Consider the following 14385-nt stretch of genomic DNA (forward strand, 5'->3'; position numbering starts at 1 on the left):
AAACTGGCAATAAAAATACACTCTGAAAATAAGCAAGAACATTGAAAACATCATCCTGAATGGGAAACCTACAGAACAAATACTATTACCAGCCATTTAAGTACAATTTTTAATGAAGATGACAAATTAAATATGGAAATAGCAGAATAAACAAAAATGGTAGGGAGTCAACTGAATAAATTATACAGAAAGGAAAGAAATTAGTTAAAACACTAAACTAGCTGTAGACAAGAGAGCGTTCAAATCAGTTCTTATGGATCTAAGAACAAGGTTAAGAAATAAAACAGTTGATCAAGAGACAACATATAAGAGATCTGAGATAAATTAGGGAAATGAACAGATACATCAATGGCAGAATCATATTGAAAATGAAAATATTAGGAAGGAACTTGATATTGTTAGCATTCAGAAATGTATGAGCAGAACTAATCTCAGATGGTATATGCACTTCAACAGGATGAGATAGAAAAGGTTAGCGAAACAGTTGTTGGATACCAGGAAAAAGACCAAAAGGTAAACCAAGGTATAGGTAAACTGATGCAGGTAACCTGTGCACCATGAAGTTGCTTAGAAGACAAATACAAAATCAGACAGTATCAGAGTCCTTACATATAACAAATCAAACCGGAGGTTAGTAATAATGTAAACTTTTCACGTAGTACTATCATAGTATCCTCTACCACACTCTTGAGGGTATATATCAGGAATTTTGTGATGATTATACTAAACAACTCAGACCATTTCAATAATGCATTTCTATAACATGACTGTTGTCAAGTTTTCAAAGCTCAGGCACATCCATTGCCAAATGAATGCCAGTTATTTTTTATTTTTATGGAGCAATGACATCAAAGATCACTGCACCAGGACACAAGTTACAGAAGTACTTATGGTAAATGGTTAGTAGGACAATCACAAATATCCATGTCCCTGGCAGAATTTAAACCTGCAGCTTCTTGGCTGAAGAACAGATACGCTAACCACTCAGCCAACCAGGGCCAGCATGAATACCAGTGAAAATGTGTAAACTTCAATATGTTCTTTGAAAGATGTGAAAACAGTGTTGCCATGTGGTTGAAATAGCATTCTATGAACCAACACATTTAAAAAAGATTATTGTTGCATTTTACTATATTACAGTAAAATGCAAGTAGGAATTTGGGGAATACATAACAAAATAACAATGGCCAATAAATAAAATTTAAGAGAAATGGCTGTTTTCATCAAATTCATTTGTTAAGTGAAATTCTTAGTTATGTTCTGAAAATGAAAAGTTAAATTTAGCCACTGTATCAATGACAGCTAGTTAGTTCATGCATAGGTTTCTGTGGTTAAGAAGTTCAATAGAAATATTCCGGTTTTGTGGCTACATGTTTATTAGAGAACTGTTTATAAAAAACAAAATAAGTACTAAAAATAACCCGACAAGTTTCGTTAGTCGTAAGACTAACATCTTCAGGGGTTCCTGTGTAGAGGCTTAAGTGCAGTGAGGACATAATGTTGGAGGCTTAATGGATTGTATACAGCACTCAGAAAGGATTAAAACAGAATTTAATTCTTCCTATATTTCATCTCAGTCAATGAGACATTGTCAGGGATTAGAAAAAAAATTTTGTAATCCCTGAAGATGTCTCATTTGCTGAGACGAAATATAGGAAGATTAAATTCTGTTTTAATCCTTTCTGAGTGCTGTATACAACCCATTAAGTCTCCAACATAAGATCTTCAGGGGTAAAGAGAACTAACAGTTTAAAGCACAAACTATAAGAAATTACGAAAAAAACAAGTTCATTTGTTGGTATTATGAACATCAAAAAAGTTCGTTAAAAAGAACTGAATAATAGATCTATACAACTGTTGATGCATGTTAGTTGGAGACAATGCTATTTGTTGTTGCGTTCTGTGGTTCATGCTCACTCTGTCCGAGGTCTGAAGTGGGTAAATTTTTAATAAATGATGACTAAGCTTGATTTAAAATCAAACCTTGGTTTTTGTTGCATTGCATAGGAATTTTAATCATATTTGCTGCCTCTGAATTTTCTTGTAAAACAATTCTTATCAATATAGGACATGTTTGTTCTATCCCAGAGTACATCATGACCTTGTAGAAGCTGTGTGATATGCTAATCCAGATTTATGTTCTCTCGTCATTTTGTACGTCCTTTTGACGTTTGCTCATGAGGATTTCCCCCGATTTCCCTGTCTGGCTCACGTAGCAGATGCCACAGGAACAATGAATATTATAAACCCCTGGTTTTTTCATTGGGTGTTGTTGTGGGTGTTGGAAGATGAAGAGATCTTGATATTTTTTTAATTGGCTAGAAAATGACTTTTATGTTGTACTTGTAGAGTAATTCCGCTAATTTATCTGTTACATTCTTGATATAAGGAAGGGTGACTGCATTCTTGAAGTCTTGTTTATTTAAGTTTTTTGTAGATGCTGTATTGAGAATTTTCTTAAACATCTTAGTTGTGTAACCATTCAGTTGTAGGATCTGTGTTAAATATTTGTATTTCTTCTTTCCACTTTTCTTCTGTACTTGGGATGTTGTATGTTTTATCCCTTAAGGTTTTTATTAGGCCTATTTTTTGCTTGGGGTGGTGGTGTGAAATAGCACGAAGAAATCTTCCTGTGTTTGTTGGTTTTCTATAGATGGAGAATGAAAACCTTTTTTTTTTCTTTCATTTATTTCTATAAGGATATCTTGTAAAGGAAGTTTTTTTATTTTCTTCTAGTTCCAGAGTGAATTTTATATTTGGATGTAAATTATTAAGATAGTCTTTAAATGCAGTAAGTTCTAGTGCTGTTCCTGTCCAAATGATGAAGATATCGTCCACATAGCAGAGCCATATTTTTGGTTTTATGTGCCAGTTTTGTAAAGCATTATTTTCAAAATTTTCCATGTAGAGGTTTGCTACAGCTGGTGAGAGGGGTGAACCCATTGCTAGTCCTTCTTTATGTTCCCAGAGTTTGTCTTGGTAAAGGAAGAACGTGTTTTTTTATGCAATGCCTTGTAGAGCTGTACAATGTCCGGTGGAAAGAGATTCTCCAGGATGTTTACTGTTTCATTTTTTGGAATCTTTGGGAAAAGGCTGACAATATCTCAACTCGCTAATACGTCTAAAGGATCTATGTGTATATCATTTACTTTCTCTATGAAGTCTGTGCTGTTCTTAATGAACGATATTGTTTTTCCTATATGTGGTAAAATCAAGTTTTAAGCGGTTTTGCCAGATTTGAGGTTGGAGAGTCCCTTCTATGTCCACTATCGGTCTTAGTGGTATATCTTTTTTATGAATTTTGGGAGCTCCATATATTCTAGGCACTAGTGGGTGTTTTGATTGTAAATTCCTTTTTAGTTCCTCAGACTGGTTTGGTATATTCTTCATAAGTTCATTAGTTTTGTTGTGAGTTCACCAAGTGAGGTCTCTGTCTAATGCTGTGTAGGTATTGGAATCTTCAAGGAGGCTTTTCATTTAGATGTTGTTAGCCTTTTCACAAAGATTCCAAAAAATGAAACAGTAAACAACCTGGAGAATCTCTTTCCACCGGACATTGTTACAGCTCTACAAGCATTGCATAAAAAAACACGTTCTTCCTTTATCAAGACAAACTCCGGGAACAAATAGAAGGACTAGCAATGGGTTCACCCCTCTCATCAGCTGTAGCAAACCACTACATGGAAAATTTTGAAAATAATGCTTTACAAAACTGGCACATAAAACCAAAAATATGGCTCTGCTAAGTGGACAATATTTTCATCATTTGGCCAGGAACAGCACTAGAACTTACTGCATTTAAAGATTATCTTAATAACTTACATCCAAATATAAAATTCACTCTGAAACTAGAAGAAAATAAAAAAACTTCCTTTACAAGACATCCTTATAGAAATAAATGAAAGAAAATAAAAAGGTTTTCATTCTCCATCTATAGAAAACCAACAAACACAGAAAGATTTCTTCGTGCTATTTCACACCACCACCCCAAGCAAAAAATAGGCCTAATAAAAACCTTAAGGGATAAAACATACAACATCCCCAGTACAGAAGAAAAGTGGAAAGAAGAAATACAAATATTTAACACAGATCCTACAACTGAATGGTTACACAACTAAGATAATTAAGAAAATTCTCAATACAGCATCTACAAAAAACTTAAATAAACAAGACTTCAAGAATGCAGTCATCCTTCCTTATATCAGGAATGTAACAGATAAATTAGCAGAATTACTCTACAAGTACAACATAAAAGTGACTTTCCAGCCAATTGAAAAAATATCAAGATCTCTTCATCTTCCAACACCCACAACAACACCCAATGAAAAAACCAGGGGTTTATAATATTCATTGTTCCTGTGGCATCTGCTACGTGAGCCAGACAGGGAGATCGGGGGAAATCCTCATGAGCAAACATCAAAAGGACGTACAAAATGATGAGAGAAGATAAATCTGAATTAGCATATTATACAGCTTCTACAAAGTCATGATGTACTCTGGGATAGAACAAACATGTCCTATATTGATAAGAATAGTTTCACAAGAAAATTCAAAGAGGCAGCAAATATGATTAAAATTCCTATGCAATGCAACAAAAACCAAGATTTGATTTTTAAATCAAGTTTGGTCATCGTTTATTAAAAATTTACCCACTTCAGACCTCAGACAGAGTGAGCGTGAACCACAGAACACAATAACAAATAGCATTGTCTCCAACCAACACGCATTAATGGTTGTATAGATCTGTTATTCGGTTCTTTTTAACGAACTTTTTTTGATGTTCACAATACCAACAAATGAACTTGTTTTTTTCGTAATTTCTTATAGTTTGTGCTTTAAACTGTTAATTCTCTTTACCCCTGAAGATGTTAGTCTTACGAGTAACGAAACTTGTCGGGTTATTTGTAGTACTTGTTTAGTTTTTTAAAAACAGTTCTCTAATAAATATGTGGTCACAAAACCAGAATATTTCTATTGACTAGTTAGTTCACCTAAATAGGACAAACTGCCTGCATGTAATCAGTATGTTTGTATAAATAAAACCAATTATGCATCTTATAATGAAGAAAAAAATGCCATATTACCTGAGATTTTACTGGTGTGTTCGATTCACTTAGCGAACCATCCTCTTCTTCACCAATACTAAACTGATGTGGATTTATTTGTTGCATTTCAGGAAGAGAACCTAGATTTAACAAATCCTAGGAGAAAAAATACAGAATATAAATATTCAAAAATCAGATGCTTAAAAAATAACATATTTTGGAAATATTATTGCTACTATTGCATGACACCTCCAAGGACTCATCGAGGGAGGTGATTCTACTCTCTGTGCTCACACAGAACCGCTAATACCATTCATTATCTACATATAACTCCACTATATCAAATCCACAGGATTCGAACCCACAAAAGGTTGTGGGTTCGAATCCTGTTGTGGGCATGAATGTGAGTGATCGTCTGTGAAAATACTAGTGATGTAGATGGCATTGGTGTAGTTGCAGTTAGTTGTAGTGGGTGGATTGAGTGGTGGAGACAGAGTTGTAGAGTAGGTGCCCTCCCATGATGAGTCTTTGGATTTCCTGGAGATGTCAAGTAATAATAATAAGTTACTATATGGGGAATGATAAAAATTACTTCAGCATATTAGCTCATATGAAACCCAAAAAATATAGTAGTGTCTCCATATTTGCAGAATCGGTATTTGTGGATTTGTGTTTTCAGTTTTGCCGTGAGCATTAAACTACTTGCATTTAAAATGTTACTGTGCTAATATGAATACCTATGGTTCTAAAACAAAGTGTATCTAGTGATGGACAAAAGCCTAAAAGGGTCAAGATATTGATGACTTTGAACAATAAAGTGTGGATTCTAGATAAATGACAAAAAAGGCTCACATATGTAGCCATAGCTTGCAATTTGGTATCAATGAAAGTATGAAACATAAAGAAATGGGAAAATTGGGATCAGAGAGGCAGTGCAAACTGGTAAGATTCTTAGTGCTAAATACACCGCTTATATGTATGATAGTGTGATGTTAAATAAGGAGAATGCACTATTCGTTTGGACCAAAGGCCAGCACAAGAAAAACTTGTCTGCGATCATTTATGATAAGTATGATTTCCACTAAGGCCTTCTTTCTTTACAACTGATTTAAGCAGCAAATCCCAATGTACCAGAAGTACCATAGAAGCCACTTTCAATGCCAGCAAATGCTGGTTCTAGAAATTCAAGAAGCATTATTCACTTGGTAACAAAGATTATGGGCAGGTAGGATTCAGCTGATCATGAGGCTGCTAAAGCCTACCTTGTGCAACTCAAGAAGCTCATTGAGAAGGGATATAAATGTGAAGAGATTTTCAATGCCAATGAGACTACATTATTCTAGAAGAAGATGCCTCAGTATCTATATAGACACTGAACAGAAGAAAGCCAAACTAGAAGTCTCGACTTCACCTAACTCTGCTTCTCCAGCCTCTGAGATTCCTACTACTGATGAATACTAAATCCAGTGGTGAACACTCTGGTGCATGACTTTTTCTTAACTATGTAATAAAATTTGGACAAAATATTTTCAAAACATGGGCACAAGTAGAAAACATATCAGGCTATTTTGGCTAGAGTACAGATTTTTGCAGATGGTCATGATTTGCAAAAAGTGTCGATACGTAACTCCCACAAACATGGAGACCCAACTGTAAATAAGAATTTTGAGTAAATATAAACTAAAGCAAAAAAAAATAATTAACTGAAGACAGGAACCATCAATATAAGAAGTATTAATGAAGAGGAAATCGAGCTTGCAGAAGAATTAGAAAAACTATGATGTGAACATAATTGGCATTACTAAGACAAAGAAGACAAAAACATGTGAGATCTTACCAAATAATAAGTATAGGATGTTATTTTCAGGCAATAATGATCAAGGAAAGGAAGAAGTAGCGAAAGCATTCAACACCATTACTTAGTACTAAGCAGGATAAAAATGGATATTACATTGAAAGGAGCAGTATGTAAGAAAGTTTTAAAAAATAATTAAAGTTGAGCAGCTTTTACAAGTTAATTGTAGACTCGAGTATACAAATATTATTCAAGAAAAAATGAAACACATTGAAAACAAGAACCAAACCTTGGAGTCTTGAAGACTCTGAAGATGACATTGACTGATTCAGCTAAGGAGGTATGTGATGAAGTTGTCTGAATGGATAGAAAAATAAGAATACTGACACAAGAAGTTAAAGGAGTCCTGGAAAAAAGGAAAGCATACAAAAAGTTTTTAGCAAATAAGTTGGCAGATGCCCTAAAAGAATACAGAGAAAAATGTAAGAGAGCTAAGTTGTGTGAAAAAGTAGATAAACAAAAGTCATTGGAATACTTTGGTAATAATATAGAAAATAAATATCAGGAAGGTGGCAAAATGTTCCAGAGGTTATTGAAGAAGCTTAGAAATGGAGGAAAGAGTACTGTAAAAGGAATCTATGATGAAAAAGGTGACATGCAAACTGAAGATATCCTAGATGTCTGGAGTAATTAACTTTGAAAGAGTGTTAAAGGAACCAAGTAGTGACAGAACCATTCTAAAAAATTTTCAAGAGGAATGCAAAGGAGTACATATCAATACTTGAGGTAGAAAAAGCCATCAAAAACCTGAAATGTGGAAAGGCAGCTGGAGTAGATGATATTCAACCACTGCAAAAGTCTTGCAGTGGCTACAGTGAATAATTCAGAGGGCCTTTTCAGAAGGTCGAATTCCCAACAATTAGAAAAGGGTTTTCATAGTGCCCATCTATTAAAACAGAAATAAAACTGAATGTCAGAATTACAGAGGAATTTCTATACTAATGTTCTAGGTAAATTTATGCAAGCATACTTGAAAATAAATTGAGAAAGATTGTAGAAGAGAAACTTGGAGAAGAGCAAGCTGGGTGTAAGACAAATAGAGATTGTCAAGATCACATTTTCAATTTAAGACAAATCGTTGAGAAATCATGGGAATATGACAACGATCTGGACTTAAGTTTTGTAGATCTGAAAAAGGCATAAGATGCCCATAGAAAAGCTTTCTGAAATATTACAATTATATGGGATGAATGGAACATTACAGAGCAATACACAGTCTATATTTAAGTGGTCAGTCAGCAGTCAGAATTGAAGGCAATACAGGAAGATGGTTTGATGTAAAATCAGGAGTAAGACAAGGATGCACATTATCTCTAGTCTTATTCATCATATGGATCACATTATGAACGAAAGTGGCATCAAGCCTGATATTAGAATTGGAGATGTCAAACTAAGCTCTTTGCTTTATGCAGATGATGTTGCAATGAAAAGACCAAAACTATGAAAATAAGCAGGAGCATAGAAAACTTCAGCTACATTCTGAATGGAGATCCTATAAAAACAAGTACAATATTTCAGCTATTTAGGCATAGTTTTTAGTAGAGACGGCAGGTTAAATCTGGAAATAGACAACAAAATAAGCAAAGCTGGTATGGTAAGTAGCCAGCTGAATAAATTTATATGGAATAAGAGAGAAATTAGCCATAACACCAAACTAGCAGTATACAAGAGAATGTTCAAACCAGTTTTAAGTTAAGGATCAATTTAAGGGACCGTACTACCTTAGAATGTGAATGAGCTAATCTAAGGTAGTACAGTCCCTTAAATAGAATGGTTGAAGAAAGGTTAGCAAAACAGGTGTTTGATGACAAGATGACAGGAAAAAGATCTAGAGTAACACCAAGATCTAGGTGCATTGATCCAGACAGAAGTGCTTTAGAAGCACAAAATGTTAGATATAATAATAGTGGAATGCTCACAAGTAATAAATTGATTTGGAGGAAAATTGTTGTTAGGAAATTAATAATGATGTAAGCTTAATAATGTAGTGCTGTCATAGTGACCTGAACACCCCTTTGGGTAATATTAGGAAATTGATGATGATGAATAAATTTAGAATTTATAATAAATTATACTGAATTTTTATTATTATAATAAATTTATAATAGTTTATTATAAATCCCTAGAGGGCATGCCCCTAGGTGGCAGATAGGGGAATGCCTTTCAGATGGACCATTCAACAGCAGCATCTGATCCATGGTGGGAAGCTGCAAACAGCATCTGTTTTCCCATGTTTGGGGTAGCTGAAAGAACCATTAAAGTTAGTCAGATGAGTGTATGTGCTGATTGTAAAAACAAAACACGATTGAAATCTGGTGCAATATGGAAATGCAATGGAAAAGTACAACATGCCAGCTAGGATGTCACCCAGATAAACAAAGTGTGCGTACCCAACTAAGTGATCAGGATTGGATCGATAAATTAGCTATCAAAAGAAGTCCAATAAAATTAAAACCAACAAGAGACAAGCTATCACAATAGGAATATGGAATGTCTCTGTACCTTTTGGGAGGCTCCTGGAAAACTTGATTTACTTTGTGAGGAGATAGAGTGAATGGAGTGAAAGCATTGCGACATCCTTGGATTAGCAGATATGTGCTGGACAGAGACAGGGGAGATTAGAGGTGGAAGAATCATTTGGCCTGGCATTAGTAAAAAACATGAGGCAGGAGTTGGATTTCTTCTTATTAAAAGAGGAAGAGAAGCATTACTAAGATACAAACCAGTCAATGAAAGAATAACAATGGCAAGATTTGCATCAAGACCATTTAACATCACAGTGGTTCAGGTATATTCACTCACTTCAGTAAGTACTGAAGAAGAAATATGGTTATTCTATAGCAACTTGGAAAGAACTCTGAAATAGCAACAAAAAAAGATAATTATTGGAGGAGACTGAAATGATAAGATTGGAAAGGACAATGAAGGATGGGAAAAAATAATGGGCAAATACGAATATGGAGAAAACAATGAAAGAGGAGAAAGAATACTTGAATTTTGCATGGAAGCATGACATGGTAATTTGCAACACACAATTCAGGCAAAAAGACTGCAGGAAGTGGATATAATAATCACCAGATAGAAAAACTAAGAACATGATAGACGTGATATTCATAAGCAAAAGATGGGCCAGATCAGTTCAGCAGTGTTAAGCATTTCAAGGAGCAGACATGAAATCAAATCAGAGCTTAATGATTGTCAATATTAAGTTGAAACTCAAGTGATAAGTAAAAGCACATTATCAGAGATATGAGGACAATGAGCAAAGAAATCAAAGGTAAAGTGTATAATAGGAAAGTGCCCGAGGATGAACCAAGGATATTATACAGAAAATGAACTGGAGTACAGAAACAACAAACTGGTGTCTGCAATCAAGAAAGCAGTGGAATAAATAGTCTCAAAGACAGAAAAGTCAAAAGAAGAGGTAAATCTCATAGGAGACATTAAAGATAATTCAAGAAAAAAGAGAATTAAGAATTAAAGATTAGAAAAGAGAGAAATCTCTGTGGAAATGGAAAAATAGTATAGCACAAAATGCAATGAAATGAAGAAGGCAGTTAGGAAAGACACATCAAATGGCTAGATGAACAGTTTGAGGATATCAATAAATATACTATGGTGAATAAAGAACAATAGTATATAAGATGATCAGAAACATAAACATGAAGTCCAAAACAGAGAACCATAAATAATGAAAATGGTGAAATCTCAATTAACACAGAAGAAATAGGCAAGAAATGGACAAAATACTGCTCAGAGTTATATGACACAGGAAGATTTTAAGGCCCAAAAGAAGTTACTTGATGAATCGAAGGAAATATCACCACCAAACACAAAGGAAGAATAGATATACTGAGGGATGAAGTTGTAAAGACAGTAAAACATCTGAAAAACCATAAAAGCCCTGGGAATGATGAGATCACTAGAGATATTGAAACATGGTGAGGTGATAACAAATGAACTGTACCAGTTGTGTAACATGATAGGAAGGAAAAACAAAAGAATGGACAAGATCAATCCTAATACCATTCACAAAAAAAAGGAAGCAAAACTGACTGCAAAAATTACAGAACAATAACTTTAATGAGTCATCTAAGAAAAGTACTTATGGTGATATTAACAGAAAGAATGAGGAACTAATGGAAAAAAATCTGGAAGATGAGTAAGCAGGATTTAGGAAGAGGTAGAAGTATTAATGTTAAGAGTGATTGGAAAAAGCTTCATGTAAAAATGAAATGTTTATACATGTTTCTGTTGATATTCAGAAATCATTTGACAGTATGGATCAGAACATGGCATGGGCTATATTCAAATCTTATGGAGTGGATAGGAACCTGATATGTCCTGTCTCTTGCAAAAGATCAATGGCAATGAAGATACTACTGGGAGAAACTGTGGAAAAATAGGAAGATGGTTCTGGACAACAAGAGGCACGAGACAAGGAGACCTCATATCCCCAAGCATCTTCATTATGCTCTTGGAAAGAACAATAGATATCATAAAGGATAGCATAAGGAGAATTTCAATTCAAGGTACTAAAATAAACAGTTTGTGATTTGTAGGTGATAGCCATTATTGAAGAACTACTAGAAAAAATAGTGCTGAAGCTAAGTGAAGAATGAAAGAGATATGGGCTGATAATGGACATCGATAAAAAAAAAATTATATACAGAGAGAAGAGGATGAAAAGCAAAACAGAGATCAATGGACAAAAGCTGGAATAGATTAGAACTTCACATACCTATGCAGCAACATGACATATGATTTAGAATGTAAAAAAGAGATAAGATATCGGATAATAAAAGCGAAAGTAAACAGGCAATGGACAAGATATAGAAAAATCGATGAACCTCCCCATAAAGCTCAGACTGCTGGAAACATGAATATTCTCAAGTGCTCTCTATGGCTATGAGACATGGTTAATAGTCGAAGACTGTGAGACGAATAATGACTTTTGAAAGAACATGTTATAGAAAGATTCTATAAATTACATGGGTGCAAAAGTAACAAATGAAGAAATGTATTGCAAAGTAAACTGCAAAGAAAATCTAATGCAGAAAATATTTCAAAGGAAACTAAAGTTTTTTTGGACATATCTGCAAAACGGATAACAGTAGAAAGATAAAAATAAAAAAAAATTAAAATTAAAAAAATGATGCTTGGTACAATGGATGGTATAGATAGAAAAGGACAGCCAAGGCAAGAATGGATAGATGATGTGTGGAGAGAGTTTGCAAGATTTCAGTCACTTGGCAATTGACAGAGAGAAATAGTAAAGAATGGTGAAAACAAGCATGAGACATCAATGGGCTTGGACTTATGGGCAATAATTATGACAGACTTTTCACCCTAGTATCACTAGTATTTTAGCATGCCTTTAATTAAACAGCTAGAAGAGAAACTGGAAGACTCAACAATGAAAATGCACAAGCTGTACATTCTTGATAAAGAGGACACAGTTAAAATACATTAAGGTCCTAACTGTACAATTCAAATGAGAAAAAATATTAATATATTATTAAAAGAACTGAATGCCTATGGAATGAGTGGAGAACTACTATTTCCCATAATAAGGATAGTCTCAATCCATTTCTGTTCAGATTCAGATGGCGAAGCAAGGTTTGATAACCATGCTTAAGTGTTCCACAAGATAACTGAAAAGGGCCTTATAATCTTCTTCCAAAGAATTCAATGTTCGGTGGAGATGGCACATTTTTCAAGTCCTGAAAGTTCTGGCTTATGGAATTTAATGTAACTGAGGTGTTCATCATAATGAACAGACACTGATCTGCCAGTTTAGCCAAAATAAGATAATTCACACTGGAATGGAATTTGAAAGATTCCATGATGGACTGAAGGTGGAGGTTTATTTTTGCATTGCCTAAAAACAGAAATCTTGTTAAAAGGGTGAAAAGATACTGTGTGTCAACAATTGGGGATGTTCATTGTGACAAACACCTCTATTACATTAATATAAGCCAGAACAGTAAGGAAGTTACACTCAGAGAACAAATAAACATACAACAATGACAACTGTGAAAGACACTTTCAAAGCATCTACAAAGTTCCATGAAAGTGATTAAACTAAAAGAGGAAAATTTACTGCTTCTTGAAAAGCAACTGGTGATGTTGGTTACAGAGACGTGAAAAAGGTACCAATGTATCAACAGAAATGATCTATGAGATGAGAATAAAATGTTCAATGGCAATGTACAACACTCAGTCAAGAGCGTGAACACAGAATACAAACATATGCGTTTCTTTTATGATTTTAGAACATTTTAACAACTTTTATTATTAAAAGAAAGTCAATGATCCAATTTGATTTTTTCAATTAAAATATTTAGCCAGTCGCAAAAAATGGTGAAAACAAGTATGAGTCGCAAAAAAAAAAGAAAAAAGAAACTCATATCATTAAAAAAGTGAAAAGGGCAAACGTGGGTGATTTTTCACACTGTTAATATGCCATGATCAACTGGAAATATCATTATCAAAAAACCATGAGATTATGAAGCAATACAAAGCTCCATTAAAGTGGTTAAGAGAAGGGAGATAATTTAACTGCTTCTTGAAGAGTTTGTTTAATGAAGTACAAAAGCTAAGGACGAACTATATTTTTACCTGTATATGAAAAAATTTCATGACTACAGCCAAATGTGAATATAAATTTATTGCCAACATAGTAATAAATTATATTACACAAAATATTTTTATAAATTAAATTACAATAGATTTTTGGCAACAGTTACAAATTTCCTAAAGACATAGTTAAGGAATTAATGTACAGTGCATACAGAAAACTATGCAGAGAGACATTTCAACATGGAATATATCGACCCCGAACTGCAATGTGGCTGTCACAATGTCATACCATGCTTAGCACCAAGTGATTCAAGAGTTCTTGGGGTAAGCTGACCCACTCCTCCTTCAGGATAAGACCTTGTTTTCTAGAGGAAGAATTTCAAGCAGCAATGCTTGTCCATATTGCATCCTAAACATGTTCTACAGAGTGGAGATCTGGGGATGTACTGGCAAATAGATTCAATTAATATCCTTGATCTCCAGAAGTCTCTCCACTGTTCGTGTACAATGTAGTGTGGCAATGTTATCAATAAAAATGAATTCTTTGCCTACAATACCAAGGAATAATTGTACTTGACGTTGAAGAACCTCACTGAAATATCGTTCACCACAGTCCTTTTTCCAGCACTCGTAACTTAGTGTATCCATTAAGCATAATGTCTCCCACACCATGACTCCAGCACCACCTTATCTATACCCTTCAAGAGCATTTTGGCAGTGGTGAGTAGTGTTACTTTTATGGCAGATTAAGTGTCATTTAGAATCAGAGGAAAGACTCATCTGTAAAGAGTCCATTGGCATACTGTCCAATTTTTATGGATACAACACCACTGAAAAACGTGCTCTACGATGAGCTATGGATAAAAGGGACACAGACTACAGGCTTTTGGGCATATAGGACTA

General features: G+C 34.3%; 1 protein-coding gene across 3 annotated transcripts in view; it reads right to left on the reverse strand.

The window, feature by feature from the left end:
• LOC150105258 (uncharacterized) overlaps positions 1-14385 on the reverse strand; it is a 560407-nt gene that overhangs the window by 532165 nt on the left and 13857 nt on the right. For all 3 annotated transcript variants that reach the window (XM_090394016.1, XM_090394015.1, XM_090394017.1), the window contains exon 3: positions 5085-5201. In XM_090394016.1, coding sequence (XP_090250142.1) covers positions 5085-5201 — 117 coding nt within the window. The remainder of the gene's footprint in view (positions 1-5084; positions 5202-14385) is intronic.

The sequence above is a fragment of the Typopeltis vanoorti genome, chromosome 6 (genome assembly GCF_054136105.1).
Source record: "Typopeltis vanoorti isolate ZY-2024b chromosome 6, IOZ_Tvanoo_1.0, whole genome shotgun sequence".
Taxonomy (NCBI): Eukaryota; Metazoa; Arthropoda; class Arachnida; order Uropygi; family Thelyphonidae; genus Typopeltis; species Typopeltis vanoorti.